At 39.4% G+C, this 15,532-nt stretch overlaps 1 protein-coding gene across 1 annotated transcript; it reads right to left on the bottom strand.

Annotated features, from left to right (window-relative positions):
- Positions 1-374: 374 nt before the first annotated feature.
- Positions 375-12,744, bottom strand: gal3st2 (galactose-3-O-sulfotransferase 2). Its single transcript, XM_063907410.1, has 4 exons — positions 12,622-12,744; positions 5,168-5,272; positions 3,741-4,389; positions 375-2,830 (listed from the first exon to the last, which is right to left on the bottom strand). The coding sequence occupies exons 1-4, from the start codon at positions 12,675-12,677 to the stop codon at positions 1,829-1,831; spliced, it is 1,812 nt and encodes a 603-aa protein (XP_063763480.1). The 5' UTR covers positions 12,678-12,744; the 3' UTR covers positions 375-1,828.
- Positions 12,745-15,532: the final 2,788 nt, after the last annotated feature.

Genomic DNA, 15,532 nt, shown 5'->3' on the forward strand with positions numbered 1-15,532 from the left:
CACTCCATATTTCAGGTCTGTTTGGGAACTTGAACCAGCAACCCTACAATTGCCAGTCCAAGCCCCTACTTACTGAGCCACTGCCAGACCATTAACACACATTCAAGCTGACTGTAGCTAACACAAATGTCATATTTTCAACAGTCTTTTAAAGGCTAGAGTGTGACTGATTTTTATTTTGAAAAGATCAATTTTCCTCACCAAATGGACGCTTCCACCATTACTCTAGTAAGGTCCCCTCACATATCCCTCTGAATGTCACACTTATAAAAAAAACACTGAGAAGGAGGAATCCGGAGACTCATTTACAGTACAGTCATTTATTCTGCAAAAGTGGAAACAAAACCAAGGAGTGAAATCAAATATAGACCACCAATGAGTATACCACAAAAATAATATCCCCTCTTTGTGAATCAGTTCCACACCAGACTCTGCCTTCTTGGAAGGTCTAAGCCTGCAACGAGACATCCTTCAGAGGACTGAAGGCTGGATGCCTGAACCTGATCCTCCTCAATACCCACAGAGGATTCTCCTGCACATCACCAGGCTGTGCTCCAGGTCTCACAGAGACTACTGTAAAGGTGCATTTGATCATGTTAGCCTTTTAGACTGTTGGCTTAAACGTCAGTCTTCTGACAACTGGTACATTGTTGTGTGAGACTGCCAGTCTTATGACATGCACCTGGTCCAGGCCCTGTATTATTATGCAATTGTATCAGCAGATGCTTCATTTTACCCGTTTTTACTTAAAGACTCATATGTAAGCTATTGCTAGTGGTAGGGATAGCGTTGCTCTGTCCAACCACTCCACATTGCAGCCTGTAACAACGTAAGTTACCCTTTCATAATCAGAATACTTTTATTCATCATGTACTCTTACGATGTCAGATATGTTGTGAATTTATGAACAACTCTGTGATGAAATCTGCAGAGGGAGGCTGGTAGAAACTGCTGTTTAAACATCTGGTCCGTTGACACATTTAACAACATGTGAACAGACCTCGGACATGAAACAGTTGAAGAGTCACTGTAAAGAGTTTTACTCAACTTATCTAACTGATGAATTTCTTACACAAGTGATTTGACTGAACACATCATAGCCTCATATTGTTGTGGATTTATTGATAAAATAATGTAATATTTCCTGAATTGCTATTTTACTGTAGTCTGCCAAGTGTGCTGTTGATGTTCTCTGCTCTGTAGGAAGTGTGACGTTTAATCCAAGGCTTTAAAATATGGGTGGGTCTAAGGCAATACTATGGATCTTGGATCGATTGGTTGAAATAGTAGAAAAACAATTAGCGTTGGCTTTATAAGCACTAGTTATAAACACTCTAGTCCCCCCACCGCCTGCTTAGTTTCTGGTACTGTAAGATATTGCTGTGCAATGAATGAATAGGAGTACCATGGTGTTGTCCTTTGTGTGATAGTTGGTCAAATGGGCTGGAGAGTTATAACATTATATGGAATAGACAAGAGAATTGTATTAACTTGAGATGGAATAGAGGTACTGGCAAAAAATGGTTGCTTTTATCATCAATTTCTAACTGTTAGTGAGTAGAAATGACAATAAAGTGAAGTATAACCTAACTGACATTAAATGAACTTAACTTAACACATGTAACAACTCCTGTGTCATAACCTTAAAGAAGAGCTTTACATGTTTAGCTTCTGTATTTGTAAGGCTATAACAAATGCAAAACAATGTGTGGTTTGGTCCATCGTAACACTTTCATTTTGTGGGATATGATGGACACTGCCATGGGAGTGTGATTTTAGAACAACCATTAAACAAACATTTACCATGACAGTTAGTCGCAGTGACCAATCATGGCATACTTGTATTGTTGTTAGCGTCAGGGTGGGTTAACAGGGCACTTGGAGCCTTTTGGTTCTTGATATTAGAGAATTTGCGTCTTATCGTCTGTCTGTAATGGGCTTCCCTTGCCCCGGCTCTTCCAGGTATAGCCCTACCAGTCCTGTCAGAGCGCTGGCGCCGTGGAGGCACCGCCTTAGTTTCTTGCCTATGCTTAGCAGCCAGCTCTGGGAACTGCTGGGTGTATAAACGGTCTGTGTACTGCAGTTCTGGAGTTATAAGTCTTTGACATTTAATTTTGGTCTGTCTGTCTAAGTCTGGGTTTAAGTTATATCCCTGAATTACAGCTGCTCCATACTGGAACGGCTTCAGCCCGACGTCTTTTATCTGGGACGGGTCAACTGCCCCGCCATCTTTCAAGCAGCTGTTAGCCATCTCAGTCTGTAGCTCTCTCAACTGAGATACTTCTCTCTTCATCTGCTCTTGTCCAACAAGACTATCCACTTTGTGCCAGAATGAGGCATTAAAGTGCAGGTATATCCTCCAGTCCAAAGCATTCCACCTCTTGATCTTCTCTGCAGTTTCTGGTAAAAGTTGGTGGCGTGTTTTTTCACTTCGACTGTTGAGCTTAAAAGAAACAATATCTTCCAGGGACCAGCAGAGGGCATGCTTGAGCAGGATCATGGACTCATCAAAGTATTCAGAAATGAGAATAAGGTGGAAGTCTCGTTCGATGGCTGCAATGGCCGCGCTGGTTCTCTCCTCCAGGTCTTCAGCACCGGGTGCGACGTTGTTGTCAAAGCCAAAGTCAAAAGCCAAGATATTGTGAGCGTAGTGGTTGTTGGTCACCGATGAGTTGTAACTTTTCCAGCTGTTGTTCAGGAAGTTGTCCAGGCTGTGAGTCTTGTGGAAGGCTGGGATGCTTCTGTAATAGATAAAGATGGACTCCATCATGGCCACAGGATTCCTCAGGATGGAAAAGTAGAAGGTTTCCCTAGGCATCACTTTTGCAACCTGGGACAAAATACAGGAAGATTTTAGAGATGGAGTGTTGAAAAATTCCAAGGTAAAAATGAGGTTTGGTCATTTTCTCCCAGCGCATTTTTGTTATACATTTTAAATCTCTCTCTACACCCTGAAAGTAGTCTTTAAATGATACTCCTCTTAAAATATCTGTATCTGTGGCGGTTGCAGGACTTTAATAACTATGTCCAATCATTTCATTCAGCCCCTTTCAGGGTTTCAGCAGAGTCTACAAGCTGCTAGATGACAGTTGTGAGTAAAACGCATAACATTCATTTAGGTTCCTAATGAGTGGAACTGGGGTAGTGTCTTTGTTGACCTGGAAAACTACTGGAGATAATGCTTCTAGCGCCTTTGATTGGAAAAGGTTTTGTGACACTAGGCTGGGTTTCTTGGGTTGAATAATTTCAAAATCCACTGTACTCTTGCTAGCTTCTTAAGCTTATTACCAACCACCACTTTTTTTTAATAGTATGGACAAAATTCAATCTCAACAAACTACTAAATATTATCCAGCCAAACTCTAAACCCAACATTTCAACTGCGGCCAAAGTGGATAAGTGTGAGTTGCTGAAATAAAACACATTCACCAATGGCGGCTCTTAAAGGGAAAGATACTTCTTGGTTTTTTAAGTGTCATTGTTGACCTTCCATTATATACCATCATTATTTAAATGGTATATACATTCTTTTAAAAGGGTCTCACATAATTCTATAATTCTACACCCACGCAAAATTTCCAGTTCACAGTACCCACTTTTAGCCCAAAGGGCCCCCTACAATTAATTTCCCACATACAGCCCACAGGAGTCCATTTAGACATTTAAACATCTATAAAGTATAGCTCAGGCATGGAAACAGTTAAAGAAATGAACTTGATTGGTTTTCTGATGACACTCACCTCATATTTTCTGAACCTCATGTGGTTGCACATAATGTGGAACTCCCTCACACTTCGGCTGCTGACACCTTCCACAAAATTTGAAGCAAAGAGGAAAGGGTAAAACAGCTGGCTGTGTTTGTTCAGAGGGAGAGCAAAAGTCAAGTTCCTGCTTTCTCCGTAGCGATACAGTATGTTTAAGATGGTGCTGCTTGCTGTTTTGTGTGTCTTCAGGAAAACAATGTGAGACTTTGGGTGGCAGGTTGCCTTGGTAGATACACTGTCGATGTGAGCCTTTAAAAAACTGGATGGATTGTGAGTGTCTGGAGTAAAAATGTCCCTAGTGTTGTTGAGCGCCAAAGGAACTGGAAGTCCAAGACTTGCTGCGTGTTTTGGTAGAAGCAGCTTCGCAGCAGAGACTCTCCTTGCCTCAGTTTGAGAGTCTGCAGCGAGGTTGTCCACATGTTTTGACAGAATATAATCCAGTTGCTTTCGATACCCCTCATTCTGTTGGCGAATATCTGCAGTTCTGTCTGTCTGTGGTGACTTCATGTCCGTCTTTGATGCAAGTGCAGATTGGATGCCTTCCCAGACATTTTGCACCGTAGGAAACAGGTGCTGTTTGTTGACAGTGAATCTCAGATGTGGGAGTCCTGTCTGCTTGTCATTCCTGTGAAAAGTCATTAAAATATGTTACAACAACTACTCATTACACTGTCAAATTAACATTTTATATTGCCAGGTTGCCATGTAAATTATAATGTGTTTTTCTGCTAACACTGAAAGGTGATATACAGCTCTGGAAAAAATTAAGAGACCACTCCAAATGTTCCTTGAATCTCAATCTCTACATGTATGGCAGCCGTTCAAGTCTTGTTGAGCTCCAAAACAGAGAAATGTTGTCTGTAGTTTATAGAATACAATATATAAAAATATACATATAATAGTGTTACTCAAAGACAAAACTATAAATAGTAAGACCAGAGAAACTGATAATGCTGCAGTGGTCTCTTCATTTTTTCCGGAGCTGTATATTATACCTAGTGTCCTGACTTGCCCTTCATTTATCAACAACAACATTCCTGGGATGTCTTGCCATAAAATAAATTTGCTTTTAAACTGAAATATGTGGATAATTACTCATAAAATGAAACTTTCCCCTTACATTTTTTTGATATTATCCTTTGACATCATTAAATAATGTGGTTGTAACAATTTTGTCTTATATATATACATTTATGAAAGTATATTTTATTCTAAATGAAAAGAAATTTTGGCAAGAATTTATTGGCCAAGAAATATTAGGATCACATTTCCAAGCTTAAGCCATAACTCCATTGCTATGATACAGAGGACGTGATATTTGAGATTTTATTATAATTTCAGTCTGCAATGTGAATATAAAATGTGCACAGCAGTAAGCGTGGGGGGTTGGCTACATACTTTACCTGGCCTGGCGGGCTACAAAGGTCTGAATGGCAATGCAGACCACGAGCAGGATGATTAGTATCCACAGAGAGTGACGCCTGCTGCACAGCCCCCTCCTCACACACCTGCAGGAAGCACACGCACACACACACACATAGAACTTTTTATGAAAACGTTTTTTTTTCAGCATTTTATACTTTACCAATCTTGAGAATTGTTTGGTTTTAATTCAGATACAACACACTTTTGGATCACTACACTTAGAAGCACTTTGCCAACAAAAAGCTTTTTATTTTGTTTCATTTAACCTTTAAGAAGAGGAAGAAGATGAAGATGTTTCAGTTTTGTCTCGGGCCTATCTATATTTTTTTAATACACAAAGTCATACACACAGTATACAGGAAGGTGCACACATAATGTAAACCAGGCCGATCGGGACTCGAACCAGCGAACCTACAGTCCCAAAGTGAAGTTGTTACAGACTGAGCCACTGCCGCCCCAAGTATTAAAGAATACAAAATGATAACGCTAACATTATTCACAACAAGCTACCACTGTGTTCTTTAGCTGTATTTACTGGTAAGAAGTCATATTAAATGTGTCAAGCATCTGTAAATACATGAATGGAACTACTGCTGTACAGATCCACAGTGTGGGAGATACACATTTATAGCTCTGGAATGCTCTGAGGAAAATGCTCACTCGCCAGACAAAGCATTCAAGTTACATTTTCTGAAAGTTACTTGTTTATTTTCAGTAACAAAACTTTAGAAATTTCATTGCCAAGTTTTGGAATGAGTTATATCCACAATTACCATCCATGGCAACTACAGTGTGTTTACTATGAGCTTGTTGTTATTCTCAAATATGAAAAAAATAAATGTATAGCATCTTAGGCCTTCCTTCTCACCTGGCTCGAAACCACCTTGTATGGTTTGTAACATTTGGTTGTATAATAACACCAACTTCACTATTATGTAAAATTAACATCTCTTAAGTTGCATCTTAACCAGTCTGGTTATTTTCAGTCTAGGCTATGAGGTAACTATGGTCAAAATGGCATACTGCTTATGTACATTTTGCGGGGGTTTTTTTTAATGAGAATTTAAAGTCATTTTTCCTGTTGTTGTGCCTTTTTTGTTCAAGGTGTCTGTTCGGTTACTGGACTTTACAATGTCTAACAGTTTCTCGTTGTTGCAGCCTCATCTCTTAAAGATCGCTCAGGAACAGGTCTCTGGCATACTGAGGCGACTAGCACAGTAACTGTGCAAGGACTAAGGTTGGGATGGTATAGGTTTGGGGAGACTCCAGTTTGCTTGTGTAGGCTACCTTTGTATGTTGGAATTGGTCTTTATTTGACAGAAGAAATGTGGATTGAGAGAAGGTTATGTCATTATGAGATCCAAAGCTTGAACAGAACCCCACAAGCGCTGCTCAGGTATATTCATTGGTATTCATTCAATTTGCTAATCTTTACTAATGGGTTCCCATTACAGAAGTGAATTTCATCTTTCCTTAACTAAAGAGTGGTTTAGCTGTTGGATGATGCTTTGTGACCATAGCCAATCCATCAACTTCTCGTTAAGACACAAAGGATGTACAGGTTGTAACTTTCCCTCTCTGTAATGATACGAGCTGTTCTTGTGGGTTCAATTGGTTCCATCCTCAAAGTCTGACTTCCAGAGAAAACACTTATTCGAGCTGTTGATTTCCCATGGTGGGCTTTGATCAGCCAGTGTCACAATGGACAGTTAAATTGAAGTTGTCCATTGTGGACAATGAGCATGCTAGTTTGAACCCAACCATCTAACATGTCAGCCTTCAAGAGGCTTTTGGACTGATTTTCCCTGGCCTATTATCCCTTAGGTCAAAGGTCACAGACTCACATTCAACAAGGCAGGTCTGTGGTTTGCTACAAGCAGCCTCATCATGTGAAACCCAACCAACTCCAGCTGTTGTGTAACGAGACAAAACCCCCACCTCAGCAGAATGGAGGTTACTTTTCAGCATATCGTAGCAGCAGACTGAAGTATCAGCCTTCAATGGCAAATAATATCCTAAAAAGGAAGAGGTGGGAACTAGTTCATGTTTCCACACAGCAGAGAAGTGACGATTGGCCTCGTCATGTTCTGTTGGTTGGGTGTTTTAGCACAGCCAGAGCTTTCTATAAACAGAGTTAAGCAGCGAACCACATCTCCAACCACAGCTCCAGATGGAAAAGAAACACTGTCTGTGGCTCTGAGCCAAACTGTCTGTGGCATAAGTCTTTATAGTCAGCTCTGAGATATAAAGTTTCACCAGTTTCATTTATCATTTTAATAAGGTTTAGTTATTTCCTAAAACATCTCGTCTAGTAGTTTATTTTGTCATTTGTGTGTCTGTATGTCAGGGTTTACCCAGACATACAGACACACACACACACACACACACACACACACACACACACACACACACACACACACACACACACACACACACACACACTAATACAATTTCCTGTTTGTGCCTTTTGTATGCGCTGGGTCTGAAATAAAAGATGCTGCTAGAACTTGATAATTATCAACACAAACTCTTAACACTGTGGCAGAATTTAACAGCAATTTGCATGGTCGACCATGTCCTCCACAAAGTATGATTCTTGCATACTACTTTTACTTTTTAAATGTGCTTTTAGGGGGACAAAGTGTCTACACCACAGAAGTCATAGGGTGGAGATTGATGTGGAGTGCAGGACTTTGACATGACCAAAAAAGAAAGAGTGGCCGACTAAATAAAGTCACATCAGGATTGGAGCTTCATCACGGCCCATAGGAGGGCGCTGGCCCCCTCTAATCAGACATAAGTGAGTCTGTCCGTTCAGGAGGGACATTCTTCGTTTCGTTTTATTCTTAGTATGTGTCCTCATTCTAAAAATATTGTCTATGTGTACATACAGACACAGATACAATACGTTTATTGATACCTGCAAAATAAAGACAAAAGAGCAGTGTGGAAAAGAAACAAAAACTGTTCCTCCAAAGTGAAATCAGAGAGTAAGTAAATCCAATCTTTTGCACTTTGATTATATTGTATTGTTATTAATTTTTTGCAGGCTGTTTTGCTATTATTCATGTTATTAAGGTGTTCAATTCTAGTTTATTGAATTGTATTGAATGCGACGTATGACAAGTTTATTGCTGAATTGTCTTTTTTTCACTATCTACACTTTCTTTTTGGCAAGCATTTTGAACTGCTGTAACCTGAATGAAAGGTGGTATGAAAACAAAGTTGAAGAGATTGAATTGCATATGGTCAGTAGAAAGCAAACATTAAGTCCATTGTCCCCTATCCGATGCCTGCATTGAAATCTGCAAGGTGTTTTCATATTGGATGGAAATTAAGAGAACCATTAGCACGTTAGTGAAACACTATGTTTAAACTATTCTGCAGTGTGGAAAGTGAGACTCTATTGTGACAGGGCCTGTTCTAAAGGTATGGGAGCAAAGAGTTTGCAGACATCAGGTCTTAATAAGAGGGGAGAAAAAAGCCACAGGTTTCCCGGGCTACTGGAACATCTGGTGCCAGGCATATGCCTCTCCAGGCCTCCCTTTGCAGTCCTCATAAACAAACATGCACTTTTAACCTCTGTGTGTAAGTTAAAAGGTGGCTTCAGGTAGGCAACTCTTGTCTTGTCGAAAAATTCCAGGCATCTCTCTGCCAGCGTGGGCTGGAGCTCAGGCAAATGCAGAGCCAGCGAGAGTGCAGATCAATGCGTCCTTCTAAATCACTGTGGAGTTTTTCTCCCAGCTAGGTCACCATGAGAAAAGCGTTTCCATTTATGCGATAAACCAACCACCAGGCTGTTGATTTGAAGTCTGGCAGAATGTGATAGCAGCACGGTCAATTGACTTTGGAGCAGTTAGAGGAACAGAAGAGGATTAATAGCACAGGCAAAAGCTTAGGATACTTTCCCATTTTCACTCACTAATTATTTCCAATGACTTTAACTTTGCTCAAAGCTGTGGATATTTCACATTAAACTACCGGGAAACAGAGGAACTATGTCTTTAGAGTTCCTCAGAGACTTTTAATGCATCTGTTGACGATATCTAACCAACAATCCAAGAAAGAACATATAAAAGTGATCCGGAAAACAAAGTAAAAGACATTATTTGGGATTGAATGGTTATTCTCTAAAGCTTCATTTACCAGGGCAAACTGTTGAGAAAGATTGGGTGATCACACCAAAGCGTTAACAAATACATTTTTTCCAATTACTGTTTATAAGGTCGAGGTCTTGAATTGGTCAGTAATCTTGACATTCAAACACATACTACTGCACGAAAACCAGTCAAAATCCATCTACTGAAGATCATATGACACAATTAAAGGCTCCTCAACATATCTTGTGATGAGATTATTGATTATTATTATTATTATTATTACTGAGTTATTTCAGTCTTGTAGAATGGTGGGCATTAAAGCAAAGGAACCCTGCTATCCCTGGAGCCATGCCATCAGTACATATATACATACATACATACATACATACATGTCAGTATATACTGTGAAAGTATAAACAACTCAGTCTGGGAACACAGGAAGTAATGTCACATTGGCAGTCAGTATTAGATGAATGAAACCTGAAATGTCTGTTTGACGTTTTTGTGTCCAGCCTTCAGCCCTGTCCGACCTTGAACTGGCCTCAAGGTAACAACACCAAGCCACATCCACACAACCTGGCATACTGTTACACTTATCAGATGTAGTCAGCAGACTGTAATCTCATGCTGATAAGCTTACCTTTCGCACTGACGGGAACCTGATGCCGATAGGATATCAGCACCTAGCCGAGTTAGACACAAGATGCCGATTGGGACTTTTGATTTATTTTCTGTCCACCTGACAGTTTGTTGTTCCTTAAAAAAGGTTTTTAACTAACCAAGAAAGTCAAGAATATTTAAATGGAGTATATGTATACATACACATGTACCCTGTATTTAACTCTGAAACTATTCCCAACACTTCCTGTCATTTTGATTCACAGGAAATTACACTCATTATTTTTATTGAGTTGGAATTCAATGTCAGGGGAATAAAAGAAACATAAAGAAAGATGTGCTTTTATTAATCCCCGTGGGGAAATTCGAATTCTGCATTTGACCAATCCTAGTGTTAGGAGCAGTGGGCTGCCATATGTAAGACGCCCGGGGAGCAGTGTAGGGAACGGTGCCCCGCTCAGGGACACCTCGGTAGCACTTGGTCTTTCGGGGACTTGAACTGGTGACCTTCCAGTTCCCAGGCCAAGCCCCTAACCACTTCGCGACCCCCGCCACCAGAAGAACTTTAAAAAATGTCTCACTGTGGCTTAGTGGAGTTTGGGAGATTATATACAGGTCCACAGTTTTGGACCCATCCAACACTAACCTGCACAACATACATATTCAGATTAACAAGAGCAAAAGTACATGTCATTTCTTTCTGCACTTTTCGCTAAATACTCTCCATCTGCCTTAAAAAGCACATACTTTCCCCCCAAAATCATAGAAGGGGCTGTAGTCCACAGACCTCTAGCATGACTCACAGAGCAAAGAAACAACACACTCAATAGCCAATATAAAAGAGTGAATCATCCAAGTGAATTGTTAATTATCCCCAGTACGGTCTTCAGTACATTTTGAATTGTGATAGAATCTGGAAACAACATAGCTTTGTCCAAAAAAACCTACAAAGTAATCGCAGCTCTAAGATATCTGCAGATATTGCTGCAGAAGTAACAAATTCTCTCATTTTAAATCAGAATGAATGAGGCTGTATTGTGAAGAATCTACATTCAGTACACTCGGTTGACTGAAGTAATATATGGTTTTGGGGACCATCCAGAAAAGTGTAACCAGTGTTATTTTAACCTCATGTGTCAGCAGGGCAAAATGAGCTGCTGTATGCACAGACTGTAGTGGAATCCACCGTAGAAGAGCTATTGAGTAATAAACTGCCAGGTGTCTATAGTTCTTTCAGGCTGTCTAAGGACTGATTTTGTTTTACAGTGATTGATTCACAACCGTGCAAGATCTGTTCATAAAACTTAACAGGTGTGTAAGTACATGAACAGCAACTTTCCCCCACTTCTTATCCAACCATGGCAATACTTTATAAGACACTTCAGGTTTTTTAATGGTCACCTATCTGCAGTAGATACTGTATATTTATTAATAAACTTGGTTACATCAGTAATAATTCATGTTTCAATGTGTTTTTTTCTGGATTGGTTTGATATCATCCTTATATACTACTTTTATGGGTTGGAAATGGTAAGTAATTCAAATGAAATGAAGGTTATACTTCAGATGTTCCATTTGTTTCAATTGAATCTCCGAAATGAAATGCTTATTTGTTAGTATTTATACATATCCACTAATATTTAGGGCTGCGAAAGATGTTTCATTATTATAACTTTGCTCACTCTTTTATGATAAATGATGTATCATTTAGTATAGTAAATGTAAGGACATAGAGAACTATCACAATTTCCAAAGTAATACCAGAGATGGGAAGTAACTAAGTAGATTTACGCAACTTAACCCTTAAATCAGACATTAGTTCACCTGGAGTAAATTCAGCAGCTACCCTGCAGTATACAAAGCCATTAACACTAGCTGCACCTTTAACAGCTCTGAGAACACTTTAATGATCAATCATTATAAAACATATCAGAGATATTATTCAGAAATGGACCAATCAAACAATGACTACTTTTACTGTTGGTACTTTAAGTACATTTAGATGCTAATACTTTTGTACTTTTACTTGAGTAACATTTTGAATGCATGACTTCGAGTATTCCTACACTCTGGTACTTCTACTTTTAATCAAGAACAAGATCTGAGTACTTCTATCACCTCTGGGTAAAACAACATAAATGCCTGTTCAAAGTAACACACATCTTTCAAAATGAGTGAGGCATTAGTCGACTTCAGTAATGGATGAATCAACTCATCGTTTTAGCACTAGAGTTCACGTCGATAATTCTGAGGTAACTTCCTCATAGACAATGGTATTTTTTCCTTGTTATTTAGAAACAAAATTCAAAAAGAGTCTTGGTTACATAATGTAAGAATGATAAGAAACATTTAAAACTAATTTCAGCTATGGTCTGATCGGCTCAAAAGCTGATTTAAACCTCTTGAACTTCCAACCAAATCTTTCCTTTATAAAGTGTGTTTAATATTCAGTTCGACAGCAGAAAAAGAGATAGACATTAAGTTGTGTTAAGTAGCCTAAGTGCACTCGTTCTACAGAGAGCATGCATGAGCTCACTTTGGACCGACCGTAGAAGCCAGTCTGCAGGAGGAGAGAGCGTCTTTTTTTTTTTTTACTAGCAAATGATAACTAACTAAAACATTCTGTATTCGTCCTTCGTACCACTGAGGCTGTTTCTGGAATGTTAACCAGTGAGCAGGAAGCAGGAGAGTAAGCAGAAGAGGAGCGGACTTACGAGGCGACAGAGCTCGGAGACTGGTCCCTGATCCATCTCCTCGGTGGGGACAGCATCTCCCCGAAAACACCCGATAAACTCCTGCTGCGACTGTCTCCCGATCCCCTTCTGTGTATGTGTGTGTTTGTGTGTGTCTCTCTCTTTCTGTCCCTCTCCCCTCCTCTCTCTCTCTCTCTCTCTCTCTCTCTCTCTCTCTCTCTCTCTCTCTCTCTCTCTCTCTCTCTCTCTCTCTCTCTCTCTCTCTCTCTCTCTCTGTCTAGCTCTCCTGACTCCTCCTGCTGAACCGACATCACTTTACCGCGCTATCAGATCTCAACCACTGACCTCAGAAGACAAACTAAATTGTAGCCTATAGGAGGTAATGCGACATGTCAGAAAAACATAGAATCGCACATTATAGCTACAACTTAAACTAGGCTACTTACATATAGCTTCTGTACATTCATATTCGTGCACGATAACCACCACACTCAGTCATGGCCGTATGCAGGTTTTTGGAAATACCGAGGTCCAAAAACAGAGCTGGCTAGGCTTTTGTTTTTTTCCCTCTGATTTAGATATGTGCTTTTTGAGGCGTTTGGAAGGACGTCGACATGAGGCTAAAATGATCACGAAACGTCTGAAAATGAATGTTGACAATGTTTAATTAAATTGTTCAATAGAAAGAAAATTCACACTAAATGTAACCATAAGGGAACAATAGGTTGATTTTGTATACTTGATTATCCATGGAGAGAGCAGTGGACATCATACGAAGAGAGGGCAGTTCAATGTAAACTCACTGAAATGACATGAATTAGTCTATATGAATGTTGATTGTTGACAATACACCATCATATTCCAAAGATGAATAGCCTTAAATAAGAAATATTTCAAGGATTAATTTAGCATTGATGTTGCAGCTTTCTATCAAAAGCCAATGCAATCCTTCTGTGTCCAGACTCTGACGTAGTCTTTTCATTCTCGTCTGTCAGTGAAAGTAAACACAGGGTCAGTTGATATTTAGTCAAAATGTTACTGGCATCTGCTAGGATAATAAAAATATGGGGTAGGCTACCTCATTTTAACATGCATTTCAACCGTTTACATAAACTGAATTGAAAGGAAAGCATTTCAACTTTCGTTGAACGTTTATCAGTCTGACATTGGATGCAGGGCTCCAGAAAAACCTTTTTCACCACCGTCACGAAAAACTATTTTAACCGTCCCAAAGTAAATGTAAACCGTCCCAAATCAAAATCTTGTTTCTATACGTTGGTATCATCTATACTTGTTAGTTATTAGCGGCATAACAGAAACACCATTCAAATGAGTAAATAATTATTTTATTTTTATTTGGCTCCATTCAAACAGGTTTGAAACAGAACTGAATGTTATCTGTAAACAGTAAAATAATGAATTCATTCATTCAATAAATGAATAGCACTTTTTCCATTCAGGTATATATATTTTCTATTTGTGTTTTGCTTCATAGCCAGATCTTCCTTGTTTCTGTAGAGAAGTACAACATAAATGGATTTGATTGGTCAAAGGGCTCCCAGGTGGAAAGATTTCACAATAATCATTATTGCATGTTATTATTGCTTAGGGTGACCATACGTCCTCTTTTGCCCGGACATGTCCTCTTTTTACGTCCTGTCCGGAGCGTCCGGGGGGTTTTATAAATTCACAAATACGTCCGGTTTTCACTGTTGGGACCATTAAGCGTGTACTTAAATTGACTGGCGCTTCCCCCCACCCCCCAACAATCGCAAGTGTCCTCTTTTTCGCCCCCTCAAATAAAAAAAAGTCACACTAAAAGATACAGGATTAGCATGATTGATAAAAAGAAAATCCAGATTATATTTGAATCAACTGCTGTTGCTTATTGTTTGATATCTAGTTTAAGTCAAGTACATTAAAATCAATAACATCTACATACGCTGATTTAAAGTGTCTGTAACTCCAAAATAAAGTACTTTCACCTCCAAACGGTACTCATCTGAAGTACTTTCGCACATTTATTTACTGTTAACTTCTCCATATATCTCTGAACTGTTCAGAAAGCCGCTGAAATCGCCGCTGTCGCTCATTTTCAAGCAACTAATAATTTATTAGATGTGTTTATCTCTGTTACGTTAGCTGTTAGCTCTGTTACGTTAGCTGTTGTCTCTGTTACGTTAGCTGTTGTCTCTGTTACGTTAGCTGTTAGCTCTGTTACGTTAGCTGTTATCTCTGTTACGTAAGCCGTTAGCTCTGTTACGTTAGCTGTTATCTCCGCTAACCAAACACACCACACGACTTTACTGCCTTTGCTGCTAACAGCTATCCATTTAAATTAGTCCTAACCTCCGACTCGGGGTTTGTAGTCCTATTCGGCTTTGAGAAGCGGTAAAAGACGCAGTATGTGTACGGCCCCTTTCAGAATCTTCAGATTTTTAGTAGTAGGTCTAATTACTTACTAAACTAATTACATAGATAGAGGGAATTATTTCACAACTTTTATTTTATTCACCTCGAAAAAAAATCCCGAGGTCCGGACCTCTGTGACCTCAATGGTGGATACGGCCCTGCACTCAGTGACAGTTGTATCCCACAGGCAATAAGACACTACACACCACTGTTCAACTGTATGTCTGTTTCTACCATATATCCACATATTTATGTATCATTATAGTACTGCTATTTTTGGTTAAATGTATTCGATCTTACATGTGCATAGCTCACTTATCTATTTTTTTTTTTTTGTCTTAAAGAGGCCCTATTGTGCTTTTTGGGGTTGTGTTATTAAAGTTTTTGTCTTTGTGGTTCCAAAGGAATAAAAAAAATCATGGCAGAGGGATTTTTTTACAGTGGCCGACAGGTGCAAACGCGCTACAACTGCCCAAAACATTTACTTTAGGAGAAACGCACTGCTTTTTCCAAAACGATG

Source organism: Eleginops maclovinus, chromosome 18 (genome assembly GCF_036324505.1).
Source record: "Eleginops maclovinus isolate JMC-PN-2008 ecotype Puerto Natales chromosome 18, JC_Emac_rtc_rv5, whole genome shotgun sequence".
In the NCBI taxonomy this organism is placed as follows: Eukaryota; Metazoa; Chordata; class Actinopteri; order Perciformes; family Eleginopidae; genus Eleginops; species Eleginops maclovinus.